Source organism: Mesoplodon mirus, assembly GCF_964341445.2.
Source record: "Mesoplodon mirus genome assembly, chromosome: 2".
In the NCBI taxonomy this organism is placed as follows: Eukaryota; Metazoa; Chordata; class Mammalia; order Artiodactyla; family Ziphiidae; genus Mesoplodon; species Mesoplodon mirus.
In genome coordinates this window covers 157,337,992-157,359,938 of record NC_138977.1, presented here as the reverse complement: position 1 = coordinate 157,359,938, position 21,947 = coordinate 157,337,992, and the positions used below count along the sequence as shown (strand labels likewise).

The window sequence follows — 21,947 nt, the reverse complement described above, 5'->3', positions numbered from 1 at the left end:
TTAACTATATAAACAGTATAGTGCAGTGTTTGAGAGGACAGTCTTTGGAGTCAAACAGAACTAGAATTAAAACCCAGCTCAACTACTTCCCTAGCTATGTTACCTCAAGTAAAATATGTAAATCTCTAAAAGTTTCATTTTCACTTGCAAAATGGGGATAATATCTTGTTTCAAACGTGGGTTATGAGAATGAATTGTGATTATGTAAGCCTTTACATAGTGTCTGGCACATGTTAAGTGCCGACAATAATAGTTACTATTTATTCATCATCATTATTTACAAAAGGTAAGAAAACTGAATCTGAAAGAACCCATATCTACTGGATGGGTAAAGATGCTCCCTGCCATTCCATTGTCCTTGACAATCCTAATAAGGCCATGCAAGACAATACCAGAAAATTTATTAATAATGTGTTCTCATTTCTGGAAATTTGAATGCAGCTGTTCTATCTCTGTTTAGACTTTCCTGGGCTATGGTTTGCCATACAATATAATTTTCAGCCTTAAGTCTCAATTCATCCCATTTTTTATATTACATACATTCCACATTTCAGACATCACTTATAAAGCAACACTCAGATCAAGAATATTATTAAGGATGCTGGAAGATATCTATGATAAAAATATCTCTTACGACCAAGAAAGATTATCTTACCCTCTACTGCAAACCACGTTATGAAAATGTAGCCTTCAGAGTAAATCAGAAATACATGGTTCCATAACCATGGCTTTCAATCTTATACTTCCCTCTACGCACATCAGTAGATGTGGTTAGACTGTGAAGACCCACCTAACTTGTATGCTTTAGCAGATGAAGATTCATTACAGTGAAGCCCAGAAAGAATCTTCCTCTGTTTCACCTAGCCATCTTAGAAGCTGAGTAAGAAATACCCAAAACCCTTTGTCCTTCGCTAGTAATACTAGTTTAGGGAACTAGGATATTATCACTGACTCAGTGTTGCTCAACAAAGGCACTATAAGTTTTCACTGGGTGACTGACTCACATAGTGCAGAATATATGACATTCACCACTCAAGGCAATAGTTGCCAGTATGGCAGCAATCAAAAATACCATGTATTTCTATTACTGCTGAGTAGGAGTGTGTTACCACCTTAGATTGAGAACCACTGCAGTAAGTCATGAGTCTCTCACCTAGTGCTGGGGCAAAACCCATTACCTGGTAGACAGAAAATTACAAAACAAAAGAATAATCTTGGACCCTGCCACCCACCATTCTTAACTCTGTCTTCCCATCTTCCTATAATAATGTGTACTGCAGAACCTGCCCTAGTTAAGAAATTAGTGCAAAGAGAAAGGGGATATAAGATGTTATTTATGGTATCTTTGAGATATCTTGGACCAATAACCACTGCACATAAGAGAACCTCACTGAAAGCAATTATAGTAAGAATGACTGGATTTAGCATCCCCACCATTTCCAAATTCCTTTCTCTCACTAAGCACTGTGTTTACCAGATCCTAATCTTCAGGCTCACTTCAGATCACATCTTTGGGTATTTCTCCAGGTCCACTCTTGGTGTATCTAATCATGTTCTGACATTAGTCATGGCCCCTTATTCAGCACTTGACTCTTGGACATATAGACTGAACTTACTGACTGCTGATTTCTGGTGCAAATCTATATTTCCTCCATTTATGTATCTTAAAATGAGAACAGAATGTGGGATGTGTCCAGTCCTGAGCTTTGCTCTGGTGCTTTGCCAATGAATGAGACTAGGTCTTAATGACAAATTAATTAGACATTTAATTTGCAAAGTTGATAAAGAATAAAAGGTATCCCAGATGAGGAGAAGCTGAGAAGCAGGACATATGGGAACACGAAAAGTTCACCACATACTCAGGGAATGAACCATTTGTTCTGGCATGGCCACAGTATGTGGGTGTATATGATGAAGTGGTGGGAGAGAAGGATACAAAGGTAGAGTTGGGTCAAAGAGAGAAGGCCCATACATCCACCTTAACAAGGAAAACTTCATTATATAGGTAATTGAGAGCCACTGGGCACACTTAAACAGATAAAGTTAGATAATTACTTTAGAAGAATATTCTAACTGCAGTGTGTAAAGTGGACTGAAGGAGCTAAAGCAATAGACAAGAAATGAGGGGTTTGTGGGACAGGGTAACAAAAGTGAAATGAACAGATTTGCGAAATACATAAGAGGTAGAATTAACAAATTTGGTAAACAAAGGGATGTGGAATTAAGAGAGGCATCAAGGATAATGTTTTCTAGTTCAGGCAACTGAGGAAATACTGAGTGGAGAAGAAAACAATTTTAATTTTAAAAATATTGAACTTAAAGTAACTGTAGGATATCTGGTCAGCTGCCAAAATTCATTCCAGGAAGAGGGTTAGAACTATAAATATAGACCTGGTGTAAACTAAGTCACAAAATGTAAGGGAGTAAAAACTTAGGAGAGAATGGTACTTACTTTATTAAGAGACTTACAATAAAATAATAATAAACTTTGAAGCTATACTAAAGAAAGATTACTGTCACAAATTATTTATTTTGACTACCAATTCTTAGCGACTACCTGTGTCAAGGCACTGGAATGCACTGTTGTGCTCACCCGTAATTACTTTGGTTGAGGTCCTGGGGGGCTAGTTTAAGTAATAAGCTAAATAAAAATCAAACTGAGCAGAAAACAATTGTACCATGTCAAAGAAATTTCCCATTACAAACAGAAAGTATAAATACTACTGAAATGTTACTACTTTTCATAGGAATAAAACATAATCTATTTCTGATTTGAGTGATTAAAAAGTAAAGTAGGTATCTTGATTTTTTTTTTTTTTTACTTTTAACTAAGTACTTCTAACTTTAAAAAGATACATTTGGTCACAAAAATTTACATAGAAACTCACTTGGTTAACAATATGAGAACTCTTCTATCAAGAGTCCCTAATCTTCTGGAGAAAACTACAATTCGAAATGATACATGCACTCACTATGTTCACAGCAGCACTATTTACAATAGCCAAGACATGGAAGCAACCTAAATGTCCACTGACAGATGAATGGATAAAGAAGACGTGGTATATTTATACAATGGAATATTCCTCAGCCATAAAAAGAATGAAATAATGCCATTTGTGGCAACACGGATGGACCTAGAGATTATCATACTAAGTGAAAGAAAAAGACAAATACAATATGATATCATATGTGGAATCTAAAATGTGACATAATTCAACTTATTTATGAAACAGAAACAGACTCACAGAAAACAGACTTGTGGTTACCAAGGAGGTGGGAGAGGTGGGGGAGGGATGGATTGGAAGTTTGGAATTAGCATATGGAAACTATTATATATAGAATGAGTAAACAAGGTCCTACTGTATAGCACAGGGATAGTCAATATCCTGAATCACTTTGTTGTACACCAGCAACTAACACAACATTGTAAATCAACTATACTTCAATGAAAAATAAAATTAAAAAAAAAAACCAAAAAGGAGTCCCTAATCTAAGGCAGGGGAGGGCGGATGGGGGAAGCAAACAAGTCACTGAAGTAAATAACAACTTGATTTCTATAAAAAGAAGATGATAACATTCATCCATCTACTATTTAAATAAGTTAGGAAACTATCCAATATAACAAATGAAAACAAGTTTCAGCATGAAATTAAAGGCAGTTATGTTTGTGAGCAGTAAACTGAGAAAGTACTGGGGAATACAGGATAAATGGTCACTTGAAGACAATGAGAAGGAAAGACTGAGGAACAGAGAGAGGCACAGGAGGAAAGACAGAAATGCACATACAAATACTGCCTCTGTACACAGTTTGTAAGTTTGATGGTTTACACTCACTCAGGAATAGATATTTCCAATATTTCCTTACCAGACGCAGCAGAGTCTGGGGCTTTGTATCTCACCACTTCCCACAGTGCTTTGTAGTATTTCTAAATGTTTATAAATACACTGACATACCAGTAAGGAATATTTATATTTTGTGGTTCTCCAATTCTGTTTTTTTATAATAGAACAAATTAAAAGCTGAGCAGAGAAAAATGCATATACATGGTCTGGTCCATTTAGGCATAGACACAAAAATCACACATATACACAAACATTTAAATCATCAGCTTATATGATTTTTTTTTAATAACATAAATGTTCAAATATTTATCTTAAAAAGCCCATATCAACAAAAAAATTGACAGAGATTGTTTAAAATAGAGAAAAATGATTCTTACCATTCTTTTCATTTGTCTGGTACATCGGGCACAATACCACACAAGGCGAGGGTCATTCACTTCTTTGTCTGTCACCTGCGGTTTATGGCAATCTTGGTGGTAGAGATTATGGCATTCCTGACATTCTACTAATTGATTACCAGATGCCACTGTCATTTGCCTAAGAAAATATACCATTAAATATTAATTTATTTGAATGCAACAATTTAAAGCCATTTTAGGGTTGTTCTGGTAAAGTTTGTTATATTAAAGAGGGTAAAAACCCCAGAAAAGCCAAAGAGCAAAATAACGAATCCCAACATTGTAGCCTGCACAAACAATTCATTTCTTTTAAAGGTTATGCTCAGCCATTAAGAAATGTATAAGATGACTTAAAGACTAAATTTGGCTATATTCTCCTTGTCATTTCTCATTGCAATTTTTTTCTTTCTCCCAGAAGGTATATCGTAGACTTTGGCTAGTCCTCCAACAGTCTCATAACATCTTCTTTGTACCTCTATTAAATTCCTTTTTATTTGCTGCCTACATATTGTTCTATCTTCTTCATTAATATTTGAGTTGCCTAAAGTTAGAAACTGGACCTAATTAACTATAGGGCCTAGCACATTACTGCACAGACACAGGGTGTTCAATAAATAAATGTCTTAATCAACTAAATAGAATGCAGTAATATGTGTATCAAAAAAGTATAAATTCCAACAGCAACAGCCTTAGACTATCGTAACAAGTCTCCTTACGGAGGGTTACAATGACTAGTTCTTTCCTCTTTATTACTTTACCATTTACTTCTTTATATAAAAATGATAACTCTTATAGTAGATTAAAGTTGAAATAAACAAATATATATTAAAACAATGAAGCTCTAACAAAATGATCCTATTCAGAAGTACATTAACTGATTCTCTATAAGGTTCACAAGTTTATAGGTATGCACTCAGTCCCAATGCACCAGAATTTAACATTTTCATGAAGAAAACAGCAACAAAGGTGATAATTTTTTCTGTTGTGCTAGGCAATGAAAGTCATTAACAATTAAAGACACAGATCCTGGCATCAAGGAGTTTAATTATTCTGATTTTTAAGATGCATCTTCTACTAAGCAGAATTATCTATGTTTTTATAATTATGTATCCATGTTTCAAAACAACACTCAGAATAACCTACATGATCCATTAATTTCATTTCCATTATCCTTAGGAAAAGATTTAATGGTATTTTAGCAAATGATATATAACCATTAACTTTATAAATACTATCAACACTTCAGGAAAAAAAAAAGCAACGTAGTCTTAAACAGAAAGATGAGGGGCTTCCCTGGTGGTGCAGTGGTTGAGAGTCTGCCTGCCAATACACGGGACACGGGTTTGTGCCCCGGTCCGGGAAGATCCCACATGCCGCGGAGCGGCTAGCCCCATGAGCCATGGCCGCTGAGCCTCCGTGTCCGGAGCCTGTGCTCCGCAACGGGAGAGGCCACAACAGTGAGAGGCCCGCATACCGCAAAAAAAAAAAAGAAAGATGAAAATAATTAAATCTGCTGAACAGACTCTTTCTCACTAAAAAATAAAGCAATAATTGCTTTCCCTCTAGAAGCCAAGAACGCAGAAAATATTACTACAACATAACTGATTAAAGATGCCTGTCAAGAATATAAAATTATGACAATTTTTAAGACACTAAATTGCCATATGGGAGGTTTATCCACTTATCGATCTAATTATCTCCTACCTACCTCCAAATTATAAAAACAAAATAAAAAAACACCCAACAATTGATCTTTTTTTTTTTTTTTTTAAGTTGTTTGCTCTTTACAAAGAAACAAAAGAATCTGTGGAAAGGTACAACTAACCTACAAACAACACAGGCCAATCCCATCTCCATGGCAAAATCATCAGCACTAGTCTCCTCAAAGCTGGAAAGGTCAGCCATAGCTAAATCCTTGCTGGTTTGGACAGTAATGGGAGAGGACCGTGTCTCTGGTTTCTCCAATCTAGGTTTCTTTGGAATATCAACTCCTTCAGTGATGTCTGATTTCATCTATAAAAAGCACGCAATCAGAAAGTAACACGTTAGAATAAACTTTAAATCACTGAGAGATGTGATAGACATCTATCACATCTATCACAAGATAAGATAGACAGTGTGCAATGACCAAGTCCACTCAACAGATATTTTCACATAGTTAGGGAGAGATGTACACACTAAAGACCTGGAGAACATTTATAATAAATTCATAATCAGTATGTTAAAAGAATCCAACAAAAAATAAATAAATCAAAACAGTTTAGCATGCATCTGTATTTCTCTTTGTACTCTTTTATCCATTAAAGAATCCTGGAAGTTCAGTGGATTTACTTACAGTGCCCTCCCAACCCCCCATTGGATGCTTTGAATTGAGAAGCCATAGTACTACTAAGGCTATTTTTAAGGCTATTTTAAAATTTTAAATAATGAAGTAGTGATAGTTAATATATATTGAAGAGAAGTAAATAATGAACTTCTACCAGTCGTTCAGGCTTAACACATTGCCATACTTGCTTCAAAGCAAATTCTGGCCCCTCTCTTTAAGATATGTTATAGATATACCTGGTCAGACTGGCAAAAATTAAAAAGTCTGATAAGACATGGAGAATTTGGAATTCTTATACCTTATTGGTGAGAGTATGAGTTTAGTACATCCACTATGTCTAATAATGTTGAAGATGTACCCATCCTATTACATCCACTTATAGGTACACATCCTATACAAACTACCACCATGTGGGCAAAGACATACTTATAAAGCAGCTCACTGAAACCCCACCATAATAGAGGAAAAGGAGAAATAAGCTAACTGCTCATCAGCAGGGGAATGGATAAACTGGTTTATTTATGGAATGAATATTCCACATGTTAGCTGAAAGAAATGTTCAAATCTACATGTATCAACATAGGTAAATTTCAAAAGCACATTGCTGAGTAGAAAGTTGCTAAAAGATATATATGAGATATATATATATGGAAAATAGAGATATATTTTCTAAATATTGGCTATTCATAAACTATATTATATTGTTTTCTGTGCTTTTAAATTTATATAAAACAATGCAATATAGTTCATGAATAGCCAATATTTAGAAAAAAGTATGAAAACACCCCACCTTAAGGGCAGGGGTTACTGAAGGTTTTTTAAATGTATTTTTTACTAAGTGCTAAAATCCTAATAATTATGTGCAGAAATCATTCAAAATAGACAATCCAAGAGTTATCTGTAACCCTGTTAAGGTACACACCATTCTGTAACAAATTTCATGTTTAGTCATTTACATCTGTATTCTTTCCATTCCATCTTTTCTTTTCAACAACAGTTCCACCTAGAATACTTGAGTTATACATGAAATTAGTACATCTTCTAGAGCTCAAATATTTATTGACAATGACTTCAGTAAATGGTTTAAAAATATTTCTAAATTTTAATTTTTCAAAAAACCAACACCCATAATTATCAAAATATATTTACTGAGTGGTTATTATGTACTTTTACCCACTACTATATACAAAAAGTAAGCACAAAACGTTTTTTGGCCTATAAACTGATTGATTCATTGACTGATTTACTAGAGTAAAACAAAATCTTACTTTATCAGCAGGTCTCTTTTCACCTTCCTTCTTTACCTTTTCAGTTGTTAGGACCTTGCCATTATTATTGCCAGAAGGAAGACTGGATGATGTTTTGGGCTCTTGCTTAATGGAAACAGTTTTTGTGCTTGAAATTTTGGGTGGCTCCACATCCTATAGGTGAAATTAAAAAGATACCCATAATTAAATATTCAGACTATCTAATATACTGTTAAAAAAAAACAGATCATAAATCTGAACAACTATCAGTTAAAAATTAAGACATCATGTAGTGACCAATGTGTTGCCTTCTTCTTTAAACAACTTTATTGAGGAATAACTGATATACAAACTGCACCTAGTTAAAGTGTAAAACTGGATACGTTTCGCTCTATGGTTTCACGACAATCAGTATAAGGAACATATCCATCATCTCGCAAAGTGTCCTGGTTGCCCTTTGTAATCACTCTTAGAGGTAGACATCCTAGAAAAACTAAGCCACCCAGTCTCAGGCAACCACAAATCTTCTTTCTGCAACTATAAATTAGTTTGCATTTCCTGGAAATTTTCATAAATGGAATCATGCAGTATATACTTTTTTTCTGGCTTCTTTCACTCAGCAATATTTATTTTGAGATTCATCAATGTTGTTGAGTGTAGCAAAAGTTCATTTCTTTTGTTGCTGAATAGTACTCCATTGAACAAATACACCATGATTTGTTTATTCATTTACCTATTAATGGACATTTGGGTTGTTTCCAGTTTGGCCTATTACAAATATTATGAACATTCAGGTACAAATCTTTATATGGACATATACTTTCATTTCTCTAGAATAAACATGTAGGAGTGGAATGTCTGGATCACATGGTAGGTTTATGCTTAACTTTTTCTGAAACTGCCAAACCATGTTCCAAAGTGGTATACCATTTTATATTTCCATCAGGAGTATATGAGAGTCCCAGTTCCTTCACATCCTCATATCCTCACCAATGCTTGGTATGGCTAATCTTTTTAATTTTAGACATTTTAATAGGTATGTAGTGGCATATCACTGCAGATTTAATTTACATTTCCCTAATGGCTAATGATGTTAAACATTTTTTTCAAGTGCTTATTTGCCACACATTTACCTTCTTTGCTAAAGCATTTGTTAAATTATCGAGTATAAAGAGATCTTCATAGATTCTGGATACAAGTCCTTTATCAGATACATCATTTGCAAACCTTTTCTCTCAGTTTGTGGCTTATCTTTCCCTTCTGTTTTAAACTTGCAATCCTTGTTATTTTTACTCTTTGATATGTATATATGTTTGTTATCTGTTGTTGTTAAAAGAAAGCTTATGCATTTAGTAGCTCCTTGGAATTATCCCCAGTTGATAATGTTTATAAGCACACCACTGCTTCTAGGTGATTCTCACACAATTCTAGAGATGGAAATGTTCAGCTAAAGACTAAAATTAAATGAATCTGTGTTTTAAAAACACCTAGCAGAGTATTTTCTCTAAACTGACCATGAGAAGTCATTTCCAGTTAGAAACCTAAGGGCAGGAGGCTTTTTAATTATAACAAACCTCTTATGTACTTTAACAGATGAAATTCCTTCTGTTTTAGAATCTCAAAATACTGCTTCTTTAGTAATAATAGGAATTTCCTGTTTGGCCTATATCAATACTCAGAGCAGAATGAATTTGTTAGTATATTTTGTTGAGTTTTATTAATTTGGTTGGCTTGAGCTCTTTGAACCTATCAGAATGAGAATGGTGAAAGACACAATGGCTCTACTACTCAAAAGACAATAAAAAGGTTTGAGAATACTAGAGCTAGCTTTCAAAGAAGGCTGGGAGCAAAATATCACTGATCACTCGGACACTGAGTCTGGGACTTGGCCCTGTCTTGAGTTTGAGATTCTGTATTAGACTGAGCTAGTCATGTAGTTCTGTCCTCTCCTTCTCAGTTTGGTATCTAGGTGTTCACAGACCTGGGTGACACGAAGTTTCAAGGCTAGACCTTTAGAAAGGTTTGAAAGAATGTCTTAGGTATTAGAGAATATAATAAGAGCTATCATTCACTAAAAGTCTATTATTACCAGGTAGACACTGCACTAGGTGGCTGACATACTTTATCTCTTTTAATTTTCACAGCTTTGTAAGGTAGTTCTTATTATCCTCATTTTAATAATAAAGAAACAGAGGCTGGGTGAAATGAAGTTACTATGTACCTCAATTTCCTTATTGTAAAATAAAAAATACCTATCTCAAAGGATCATTATCACAATTAAAATTAATTATTCACATATACCACTGAGAAAAGTACCTAGGACACAGTAAATGTTCAAGATATGTTATCTATCACCACTAGTAAGAGGTAAGCTGGGATTTAAAACACGTTTGTCTGGTTTCAAAATGTATATTCTTTTCACATAAAGCTGCTTGGTCACTTTGTTATTATCATGATGGGAGCTACACAGTTCTCACATTTCATCTATACCTCCTTTATTCCTTACATTATCCTATACATATTTAATTCACTTCATTGCAAAATCCCTGTCCTTTTATTTTTCGCCCCTAAAACATTAGAGAATAATTATAACACAGGTTACAGTTTCATTCAGCAGCTTAAAAAAATATTCTGATCATAAAGAATTAGAAACTGAAATATATCTTAAGTGGGTTTCTACAGGAATAAAGTAGTAGAACAGAATATCCCCCACTCCCAGCTAACTTTTCTATATAGTGTAACAGTTCTCTGAAAGCTTGAAGGAAGAAAAGAACACTATAAATTTCTGCATGCCACAAGGAAAGATTATTTGGCAGAGAGATTGTTTCGAGACGTTCTAAATGCTAACACTGTTCTACTACAGGCTTTACAAAACTTCCTCCAAGCTTTTTATCCAGGTAGGTACCTTTTGAGATGGACGGTAACTTGAATCAATGCCCCGAGCCAAAGATTCATCAAGTAGTGCTTTTAGCTTTTCAGCAGAATCCTTACTCTTTGAATGTAAGAAGCCTAGTGCTTTCAAAAAAATGGGATCAAGTTCCAAGTTCACAGTAGCAGCCATTGCAAACACCTGAAGAAAAAAAAAGAGCAAAGTAATTTACAGACAATGGGTAATTATCTGTCAAAGTTTTTCTTGTTCTTTTGTTTATAATAGGTAATACTGTGCACCTGATACAAAATTCAAACTCTCCAAAAGGTTATTACAGATAAAAGTAAATTTTCTTCTTTTCCCTAACTGGCATTATCTAGTTCTTTTCTCCTGAAGCAAGAATGTTACCAGTTTTCTCTGTATCCATATCCTTGGCAAAATTTTAAATCCAGATAAGCTCCTCCCCGCCACAGAGCCCCTTCCTAACACCTGGCTGCCTTGGGTCTTTGTTGCTGCGCGCAGGCTTTCTCTAGTTGCATTGAGCAGGGGCTACTCTTCCTTGTGGTGCGTGGGCTTCTCACTGCGGTGGCTTCTTTCGTTGCAGAGCATGGGCTCTAGGCGCGAGGGCTTCAGTAGTTGCAGCTCGCTGGCTTAGTTGCTCTGCGGCATGTGGGATCTTCCCGGACCAGGGCTCGAACCCGTGTCCCCTGCATTGGCAGGCGGATTCTTAACCACTTCGCCACCAGGGAAGACACCTAACACCATTTTAAAATAATACACATAATTCAGTACACAGGAACTTGACGTGTTTAGGTCAAGTTTAGTATATGTCAAAATTTCTTCTCTCAAACCTTATTTTTTTTTATTATTATTATTATTATTTTTTTGCGGTACACGGGCCTCTCACTGCTGTGGCCTCTCCCGTTGCGGAGCACAAGCTCTGGACACGCAGGCTCAGCAGCCATGGCTCACGGGCCCAGCAGCTCCGCGGCATGTGGGATCCTCCCGGACCGGGGAACGAACCCGTGTCCCCTGCATCCGCAGGCGGATTCTCAAGCACTGCGCCACCAGGGAAGCCCTCAAACCTTATTTTCACAAAAAAAAAAAAAGAAAAAGAAAAAGATCGGGGGAAGGGTGTCACTGGAGGACAATGGTTAGAGGACGCATTATTAAGCAATAAGCGCTAAAGGTCAGTGCTAAAACTTTTACCTCAGCTATCTTTTTTTTGCCTCCTTAGTCCTCAGCCCCAATTCTGAGTGCCTCAGAAAACATACTAATGATAATGTTATTGCATCACATTTAGATTGTGGTATCTCATGCATTAACCTGTTTTTGAGAAGCAAGGTGTCTGAGAAACAGTGCCAAACCATATATATATCTATATAGATGTATAGATATATATATGGATCTCCCATAGGGCCTATGATATTCTCTGTGTCCTAAGGAACTGAAAAAATAGTGAAGATATACGTCAAAGACTTAGAAATTCTAAAACATTAAAAAGTTTTGTTTTCAGCTAATACCAATGCTATCATGTTGTTCTACTTCCGGTGTTACATTTTCAAATATTTCTCCAGGCAAGGAATTATTAAAATAAAAATGTATACTTTGTGTTCAATCCTTTGATCAACATTCTAGGACTTGAAATTGTCTTCTATCCCGGGGGTTAATATAATAATGCAACAAACTTGCACTGCTAGAGTTAAGGATCTGTCAGCAATTCCACAGTAATCTCTCATTTTCAGGGGGTTATAAAGCCATTAAAACTTGCTGTAGATTGAATCTTGGCATATGAAAGCTCAGCCTGAAAATGGATTTTGTTTGTTCCTTCCCCATCCACTTCCCCCCTAATATTTCTCCAACTCTCACAGGAAACACACACACACACACACACACACACACACACACCTCACTAGCCTTTTTTTTTTTAAGTTTTAAAGAAGGTATTAGATATCTATCTGATAGCCACAAAATTATTGTCAAATTCTGTGCTCTACTCAATCACCCATGAGAAGCGGTCTAAAGGCCAATACTAAAAGAAAAATAATCTACCTCAAACAGTTATAAATTGGTAATAATTTAATAAAAATTGAGAAGCAACCTCTCTCACTTCCTAAGATTGTATTATTACATACATCATCTATATATAATGATAAGTACAGAAAGGTGGGGGGTTTTTTGTTTTAAATTTACTCATGAGGCTGGTCATCATATACATTCTGAGGAGAAGAGTTCCTCATTAAAATGTCCATGAAGAAAAGGAGTAAAGCTGCCACTCCTTCTGAGTGCACAAGGGAACACAGCCTAGTCTTTCTACTGACCTAACTTTTTTGGTTAGCTAAAGAGCTAACGATCTGTATTATGAGGTACTGAAAATATTGAAACTTAGAAGAATCCTTTTAATATACTAGAAAAACCATTACTTGAAATTTCTATGCTAAAAATTAGAAGCCAAGTATTTATGGTTATGTATTTCCATAATGACAGATAAAAGGTTTACATTACAGATTAGGTGACAAGAGTCAGCACCTAGATTACAAGACCAGACCACAGATCATGTCATCAACACCAATTTGTAGTCAGTTCTTTTTATATGATCCTGCAATTATAAAACTGAACAGACTTTATACCCCTGCCCTAAATTACTAACATATTCCTCTAGCCAGTGGTCTCCACAGTGGAATACAGACAAAAAAAAATGTTAGAATTTCTTTTTATTTTTAATCTTTTATTTAAAAAAACTATTAATATACATAGTGATAGCAGTGTATGCATATAATTGGCAACTAAATACACATATAAGGAAGTGAGCTCAATTCTTTTACTCATGGAATGAATGATGAGAATACTCTGGATACCAATGCTTTAGCCTTTCTAGCAACTTCCAGTTTCCCTTTCCCTATTATATATACATAATGGCTGCTTTAAGGTACAAACTTACCTTCCCCTTGAAAATCCCTCCAGCACTCATTCAGCTCAGCCTTTCCCCCTCTCCACATTAACTTCATTGCTAGATGCCCATCGTCTTCTAGCCCCAGCTCATTACCAACATATTCCCCTATATTTTCCATTTTTTTCTCAAGCAGTCCTTTTATCGCTTTACCTTTACTATCCCCACTCATCCACACAGACATCACCTGTTTTACAGCCTTCTCCCAAGCAGTGAGTTGTTCCTACTCAAAGAGCAATACTCCATATTGCTGCTTTTGGAAAAATATTCCACGATCACCATTTATCAACATCTTCCCTTGAAATCCATACCTGCATCTTCATTGTTGCTAATGTACAGAACATTTGCACCAAGCTCATCTTTTCCTCTCCCCCTGCCATCATCTTTGGTAATTTTAGCATCTATATTGATGTTCTTCTCCAACTTCCTGCACTAGTTTTTTTTTTTTTTTCTGATCATAATACAGTAGTTAAATTTTATTTATTTTCTATTTTTCTATTATTTTATTTCATTTTTAGTAAATATTAAATCTTTTTTTGTAATAATGCAGCATATAAAAACATAAAATAAGTTGATAGTTAACTCACTAGAAACATTGAAACAAATCAAAAGCTAGATATAAATGGTTAATTCTAAAGTATATTAATAAAACAGGTTTAAATAACTAGAATCTTCAAGTTCTAAGAATGTATGATTTCGAGTAAACATCAAAGATTATTGAGGCTATGTGATAAGCCTCCATGTTTGGGGAAAGAAAACAGTAAAGGGAAATCATTTTCAATGCTGGTGGTATTTCATTCCAAGAGATAATGGATCAGTTAATAACTCACAGCTCACTGTTTTTGTCTCCCCACAATGCTGTTATCTTTGCAGTACCATTATACAGTTTTGCATGGTGTCAGGTCCTTTTCCAGGCTCTGTTCTTTTTTCCTTGGTGTATAATTGTATTATTAACTAGTATTACCATTTCCTCTTTACCTTATATGATAAACTATAACCAAAGGATTTTCATAAACTGCATGTCCTCTGGAAGTAAAATCAGAAGGTTATCTTATTCCCAATACCACATTTGTTTACACAATTCCCTCCCCTTTCTTCCTTTTCTGTTTTTGCTCAAAAAAAAAAAAAAAAAGTAAGCAGGAATGAAGAACATAAAAGCACCTGGGTTCTGATCATCATAATACAGTAGTTAAATTTTACTTATTTTCTATTCTTCTATTATTTTATTTCATTTTTAGTAAATATTAAATCTTTTTTTGTAATAATGCAGCATATAAAAACATAAAATAAGTTGATAGTTAACTCACTAGAAACATTGAAACAAATCAAAAGCTAGATATGAATGGTTAATTCTAAAGTATATTAATAAAACAGGTTTAAATAACTAGAATCTTCAAGTTCTAAGAATGTATGATTTAGAATAAACATCAAAGATTATTGAGGCTATGTGATAAGCCTCCATGTTTGGGGAAGGAAAACAGTAAAGGGAAATCATTTTCAATGCTGGTGGTATTTCATTCTAAGAGATAATGGATCAGTTAATAACTACAGCCACAGCTCACTGTTTTTGTCTCCCCACAAGGTGAAAGATGGGGGAGTATAGAAAGTGACTGCTAGTATGTATGGGGTTTTTTTTAGGGTGATGAAAATATTCTAAAACTGCTGGTTTTATAAGATTTTAAATGTACCATAAACTACTGTATTGGGCACTATTTAAATGGTGAGTTTTATGGCACATGAATTCACTCAATAAATTTGTCTTTTTTTTTTTTAAGGCCCAAGAGGCAACATGGAAAAAAAAAAACTGGAAAGAAAAAGAAAAAAGTAGTTGAATACCACCACAGCCCAGGGAAAGTAAGAAGGAGGGTGGTAGGGGGAGAGAGAGAAGGAAGGAGGAGAGGGAGATGCATCGTTGACTAGTTCTCCTCTCCTCCACCCCAGTACACATGTGCACACACATCCACACGCCCACATGCCACATACAGTGTTAACCAGTGACAAGCCGCTGGCTGCTTTTTTCATGTCATGGGTAAAACCATAACTGCTTTGTTTCTTGAGAACTTCATAGTTCCCCCTCGTCTTGTAAATGTTGACCTTGCTTGCTAAATACTTGATCTTTGTTAATTAGATTTTTCCTTCTTCTGTTCTTGCTTTTTGATTTTTAAAAGCAAATTTTTAAAGACTAGCATACAGTCACATCTCCTCTTTATCTTTTGTAAATATAAAGTCATGCTGCAAGGTATCTGTAAAGTCATATTCATTTTATTCCGAAAAATATCTGCTTCTTGGTCCTTCTCAATGAATGTATTCTAGTTACCTTGTCAAGTCCAGTAAATATTTCACTTTCGTTATTCTATATGCATTTAAATGTTGAACTCTTACAGTCCACGCCCTTTAGGTCTTCTCTTAGCTTTCAGTTTTTTGGGCTTTTTATTGACTCATAAACAGTAGCAACTTAATTTCAGCAAAAAGATGGTAGACCCTACACTTTCATATCAAAGTACAGGGATTCTGAAGAATGAGTTTCCTTCTCTGTAGCTGAAATTTATTAACTGGCAATAATTCACTGTTTCAAAGTCTTAGTCATTTGCCCAACTTTTGTGTAGGTCTTATTGCTTTGTATATTATATTCTGAGAAGTGTATCAGAGTCAGGCGTTATCAATTACACAGCCTGAATTGACAGCAAGACTGTCCTCTTGGAAAAGAAAAGCAGTCTCCTTAAGAGAGAGGAAGAGGGAAAGCTACTTCCTTCTTCCTGACTGTACCCTGGCTTTTCTCTTTATTGTAGACTGCAAAATGAAACTCTGGGTCTCACCTTGTGGCTTATCAGCACCATATGCTGCACCTGTAGATTCAGTAGTATTCTTCCTCACAGTCAACTCTTCATTGGAAGGTGTCTGGCTACAGCTATCTCTCACCGAAAATCCAGTTTTGTAATGAGCAACACCAGTCACTGATCTTTTCCCACTAGATGTAGAGTCAGAGGGAGATACATTTGAAGGGGGCTTTTCCTTTCTCTGTGTAAAAGGAGGAAATAAGCTAGTGTTACCAGGCATATCTTCCTCTGAAGTTTCAGATACGAATGGAGTAGGTGGGTTTTCTCCTGGAGAAATACTGGAAGGGCTCCAAGAGAAGTAACTCTGAGCTCCACGCTTTTGTGTGGAGGTATTCTGTGTGAAGATCGGTTTCTTTTTTGTACTGCCAAGACTATCTTCAGAAAGGCTGAAGTCACCTTGAAATCCATGCCCCCTTTGAACGCCAGGTGTAGATGTTAAAGGAAAACTTGCAAGTGACTTCCGGTTGGCACTCCTTCCTGTGGCAGGCTGGCTGCTGTTAGAGGAACTCTCCAGAGGGGCCTCTGACACCTCAAAGAGGTCCTCACTATAAAATGGAATTGGAAACTGGGAACTCTGTTGCTGTTCCTTTTTGCCTCCAGATTTCATCTGTTCAGTATTTGATTGCTTTACCAGTCTGACGGACAGATGCATCTGAGATCCGGGTGCAGGCTCACTGACTAAAGAAACTAGCCTGCGGTTTGGAGGGCAAGGAATGAAGTCGGCATCACTATCAGAACTAGAAGGATGAAACAGTTGCTCCTTCAGTTTTAGTCTTGCAGAAAGCAGTTCATTTTCTTCTTTTAATTTATTCCTTTCTGCTGTGAGCGCAGCAATAAACTTCTTATTTTGTTGTTGGATATGGTAAAGTTCTTTCTGTAGCGTCTTGCTGTACCTTTCGTTCACTGAATAGCGGTCACATACTTTGGAGCTTAACTTATCTCGCAGGTCACGGATGGTGACATTCAGGATTTTCTGTTGCTCCGTCAACTCTTTAATTTTGGCTGTGGAGCCCTTCCGCCTTCCGTCTGCCAATCGCTCTCTCCTCAGACTGCTTAGTTTCCTCTGGAGACGGAGTAGCTCCCTGTCATGGAGCTCTTTTAGCGTTAGCCAGGCTTTTTTAAAAGAGTCAGAAAACAAATCACAGACCTGCATTTTATCTCTTGCGGGAGCTCTCCGGCCTCTTCCCTTGTCTCCTCCACCCACGTTGCCCGCCTGCATCTCATCTCCCTGACTGGGACTGGGAAACAGTGGAGACAAACCGCCACCGGCAAAATGGCGGAAGGGCTGCTGACGAGAGCTGCGCCGCGAACGGGACGAGAGTTTCACCCCTTCTACAGACCTGCGAAGAGGCTTCAGAGCACAAGGCGGGTGCGAGGATGGCTCGGGGGTAGACAGAAGGGCCCGGTTTGGCGGCGGAAAGGAGACCCGAGCCTCCTTTTGGCAGGAAGAGCCAGAGACCTGAGCCTCCTTTTGGAGGGAAGAGCCAGTGCGCAGAAGTAAGATCCTGCACTAGTTTCATTTAGATCTTCAACCTCAAGGAGCTTCATCTTCAGCCACTGAAACCTGAAACTTGACACAACTATTCTCCTGCTTGACTACAGTCAATTCTCCTTTTTAACTACAATCTTCCATCACTCTATCTCTTTTACTGCTTTGACCCAGGAGCCTCTTCAGGGTACCAAGTCAATCTTTCTTTCTTTTAAAAAATTTCTTTACTCCCATTCATCTATCCTTTGAATTTACAGAGACCTCCACTTTCTTGGTCCCTCTGCTTTCTCCTTACTGGCACCTTCTTGACCGAACTTCTTTTCCTTGTCCAACAGAAAAAACAGGAGTTGGGCCTAAAATAAAACACTCACGGTTATGTGTTTTATCCTTTATATTTTAGTTTTCTATCTTCCTTTCCCTCCCCCTTTTCTATTGCCTTCTCCGATTTCTATTACTTCTCCTTTCTTACCGGCAAACTCACATACAGTAGTCCCCCCATTACCTGTGGTTTCACTTTCTGATATTTTAGTTACCTGAAGTGGGAAAATACTGAATGGAAAATTCCAGAAATACACAATTCATAAGTTTTAAATTGCACGCCATTTTGAGTACTATGATGAAATCTCATGCCAGCTCAGTCCATCCTGCTTGGGATGTGAATCATCCCTTTGTCCAGTGAATCCCGTCTGTTAGTCACTAGCCAGCTCAGTTATCAGATTGACTGTCATAGTATTGCAGTGCTTGTGTTCAAGTCACCTTATTATTATTTATTTAATGCTCCCAAAGAGCCAGAGTAGTGATGCATGCTCTTCAGATATGCCAAAGAAGTTGCAAAGTGCGTCCTCTAAGTGAAAAAGTGAAAGTTTTCAACTTAATAAGAAAAACACTGTATGCTCACATGCTGATGTTGCTAAAATCTATGGTAAGAACGAGTCTTCTATCTGTGAAATTGTGAAGAAGGAAAACTTGTGCTAGTTTTGCTGTCGTACCTCAGAGTGCAAAAGTTATAGCCACAGCGCGTAAGTGCTTAGTTAGAATGGAAAAGGCATTACATTTGTGGGTGGAGGACATGAACAGAATATGTTCCAATTGACAGCAATGTGTTGGGCCAGAAAGCATTGAACACCTACAGAAACTTCAGCAAGAGATCCCTTGAAATGAGTGACACCAAGCCATTTACTGTAAGTAAAGGATGGCTACACAGATTCAGGAATAGGTTTAGACTGAAAAATATAAAAATTACTGGAGAGGCTGTGTCTGCCAATGAAGAAGCCACTGTCACACTTCTGGCAGGGTTGAAGAACCTGAGGAGAGGGACCATGTTCACATAACTTTTATTATAATATGTTGTTATAATCATTATATTTTATTATTAGTTATTGTTGTTAATCTCTTACTGTGCCTAATTTATTCATAAAACTTCATCACAGGTATGTATGTATAGGAAAAACCCCAGTATATATAGGGTTTGGTACTATCCATGGTTTCAGGCATCCACTGGGAGTCTTGGAACATATCCCACATGGATAAGTGGGGACTACTGAATAGTGAAAGAAATTTATTTCCTGCTACTGAAGTCCTAAAGAGGTCAGCAACTGTGGTGTAAATTTGTCACTTTATCTCCTTTATTATTTCCAAGAATATTTTCCAGGAGTTACACCAAATCATGTTACTTCTATATAGTTCTTTCCTGTATATTCTAAAACTCATGATCAAAACAGATTGTAAAAGAGCTTTCTTATTGTGGATTAGAATTCTAGAAAACAAAGTCCTAGGTGTGTGTAGATATAGATACAAATATATACAGAAATTTAATGCTTTAAATCTAGATTTATTTTCAAATCTAGATGTTGCTTTAAAAAAAGAAGAATGCAGAAAACTAATAATAATCACCACTTTTAAAAATGTCAATGGCCTAGGAAGGTGGCAATAGTGGTGGTGGTGGGAACAAAGTCTTAGCTCACATTAGGAGCCGAGACTTATATACCTTAGTTATATACAGTAAATGTATATAAGTAACACAGAAATTCCCACTTCTAAATAATCATCTTTTTTCTCCATCTTTTTTATCTTTCATGGTCCAGCCTTTCAAAGACTCTCTTTTAGCACTCTAAGCATCCTTGTCCCATAGTTCTACAGTTTCATCTGCTTTATAGTCATCCATCCTATTTACCTTCTCCCTGCCTGCACCCAAAATCTAAGTGCAGCTGAGAGGAATCCATACACTCTGTATCTTCAGAGTCACTAATCCCATCTAGGCACTCAACACAATTTAGCAATCCTATCATGTTTCTCTGGTCAACTCACTTCCCCACTTTCTGCAAAGACCAGTCACATTTTCTCCATTTTCCTTGAAACTGCTTCTCTATCTTAGTAGATGTCCTCATCTACTTCACAGAGAAAACAGGAACTGTCAGAGAGGAACTAAATCAACTTTCTGACACATCTACAAATATACCTGCACCAATCCTTTCCTCTTTCCCACCTTTTAAGTAAGAGGGTGGCTCTCCATGTAACGCCACCTATGCCTGGAACCTATCTTTCCCCCCCGCCCCTGAAACCTTGAGCTATGAACTATTCCTATGTACCAATCCTTTCCTCTTTCCCACCTTTTAAATAAGAGGGTGGCTCTCCATGTAATGCCACCTATGCCTGGAACCTATCTTTCCCCCCACCCCGAAACCTTGAGCTATGAACTATTCCTATGTCTTCTCCGCCACTCACAAACCTCCCTCCCCCAGCCTCTTTCTTTCTACTGGCATCTTCTCATTGACCTTTAAATATCTTCTATCCTATCTTCTTCATTTTAGAGCAAAACTTCTCCTACATTTTATACTTTTTCTTCATTCCTTCTGCTTATATAGCATTTCCTGCAATTTGGCCTTTGTCCCACCATACCATGGAAATATCTTCACCAAAGTATTCACAGCCTTAGTTAGGTAAGTATAATAAATACTATTTTTTCCTCCTACTCTTTCTTGGTCTTCTTTGTAGGTTCCTCAAAAATCTCACTCTGGGAGTGAGGCCCAGAAATTTGCACTAAATCTTCCAGATGGTTCTGATCTACTCTAAAAGTTTCAGAATTACTGCCCTAGACAATTTGACCTACACCCTTTTGCCAGTAATTATATATTTATCTCTCCAGCCCATGCATCTCTTCCAAGATTCAACTGCCAGCTTGACTTGGATATCTCACTAGTGCCACCTATTCAACATGCCCCTAACAGAGCCACTCATAAACTCTTCTCTCAACCAATTCTTCCCCTAATCTTCCCTTTCTCAAATGATACTTATCGCATTGCTCCAGCCAGAAACCTGAGAATCAGCTTTAACTCCTTCCACTTCAACCCCTGCCTCCCATTCAATCACCAAACCTCTTATATATATTTCAAATTCATCTACCTTTTTCAATCCTTATTACCACACCCTAGACCAGCTACCATCATGCAGCTATTATCTGGCCCACTGTAAGAGCTTAATCAGAACCCCACAATTGGGACTTCCCTGGAGGCGTAGTGGTTAAGAGTCCACCTGCAGGTTAAAAACATCCTGTATTTACATGTCATAGCTATTACACTGTTAATTATGTAAACAGGGTTTGTCTTTCTCACTAGAACGTAGGTTCCATGAGGGCCAGCACTGACCTTACCTACTGCTGTAATCCCTGTTTGTAGCAGAGTGCAGGCACTCAGTAAATGCTGGCCAAGTGAATACATGTTATTCACTTTCTCTTTCAAAAATCTTCCTCCTCCACGAGTAATACTCAGCTTTCCTGGTTTTCTTTTTCTATCTCTGACTACTCTTTCTCTGGGTCATCTTTTCATCCCCATTGCTCTTGGTATTGCCCAAGTATCTATTCTTGTCTATTTTCTTTAGTTCTGCTACCAATTTCTTCCATGGTAATCTTACATATTTCATGTTTTCAACTTGATTTCACATGTTTATCCCCATTCCAATCTCTATTAAGCTCAAACCCCACATTTCCAAC

At 36.8% G+C, this 21,947-nt stretch overlaps 1 protein-coding gene across 2 annotated transcripts in view; it reads right to left on the bottom strand.

Annotated features, from left to right (window-relative positions):
• INTS12 (integrator complex subunit 12) overlaps window positions 1-21,947 on the bottom strand; it is a 28,461-nt gene that overhangs the window by 4,302 nt on the left and 2,212 nt on the right. The window contains exons 2-6 of one of the 2 annotated variants that reach the window (XM_082635499.1): window positions 11,173-11,438; window positions 10,720-10,884; window positions 7,836-7,988; window positions 6,067-6,254; window positions 4,221-4,380 (exon numbers count right to left, since the gene is read on the bottom strand). In XM_082635499.1, coding sequence (XP_082491625.1) covers window positions 4,221-4,380; window positions 6,067-6,254; window positions 7,836-7,988; window positions 10,720-10,875 — 657 coding nt within the window. In that variant the 5' untranslated portion in view covers window positions 10,876-10,884; window positions 11,173-11,438. The remainder of the gene's footprint in view (window positions 1-4,220; window positions 4,381-6,066; window positions 6,255-7,835; window positions 7,989-10,719; window positions 10,885-11,172; window positions 11,439-21,947) is intronic. The other variant, XM_082635500.1, reaches the window with a different exon arrangement.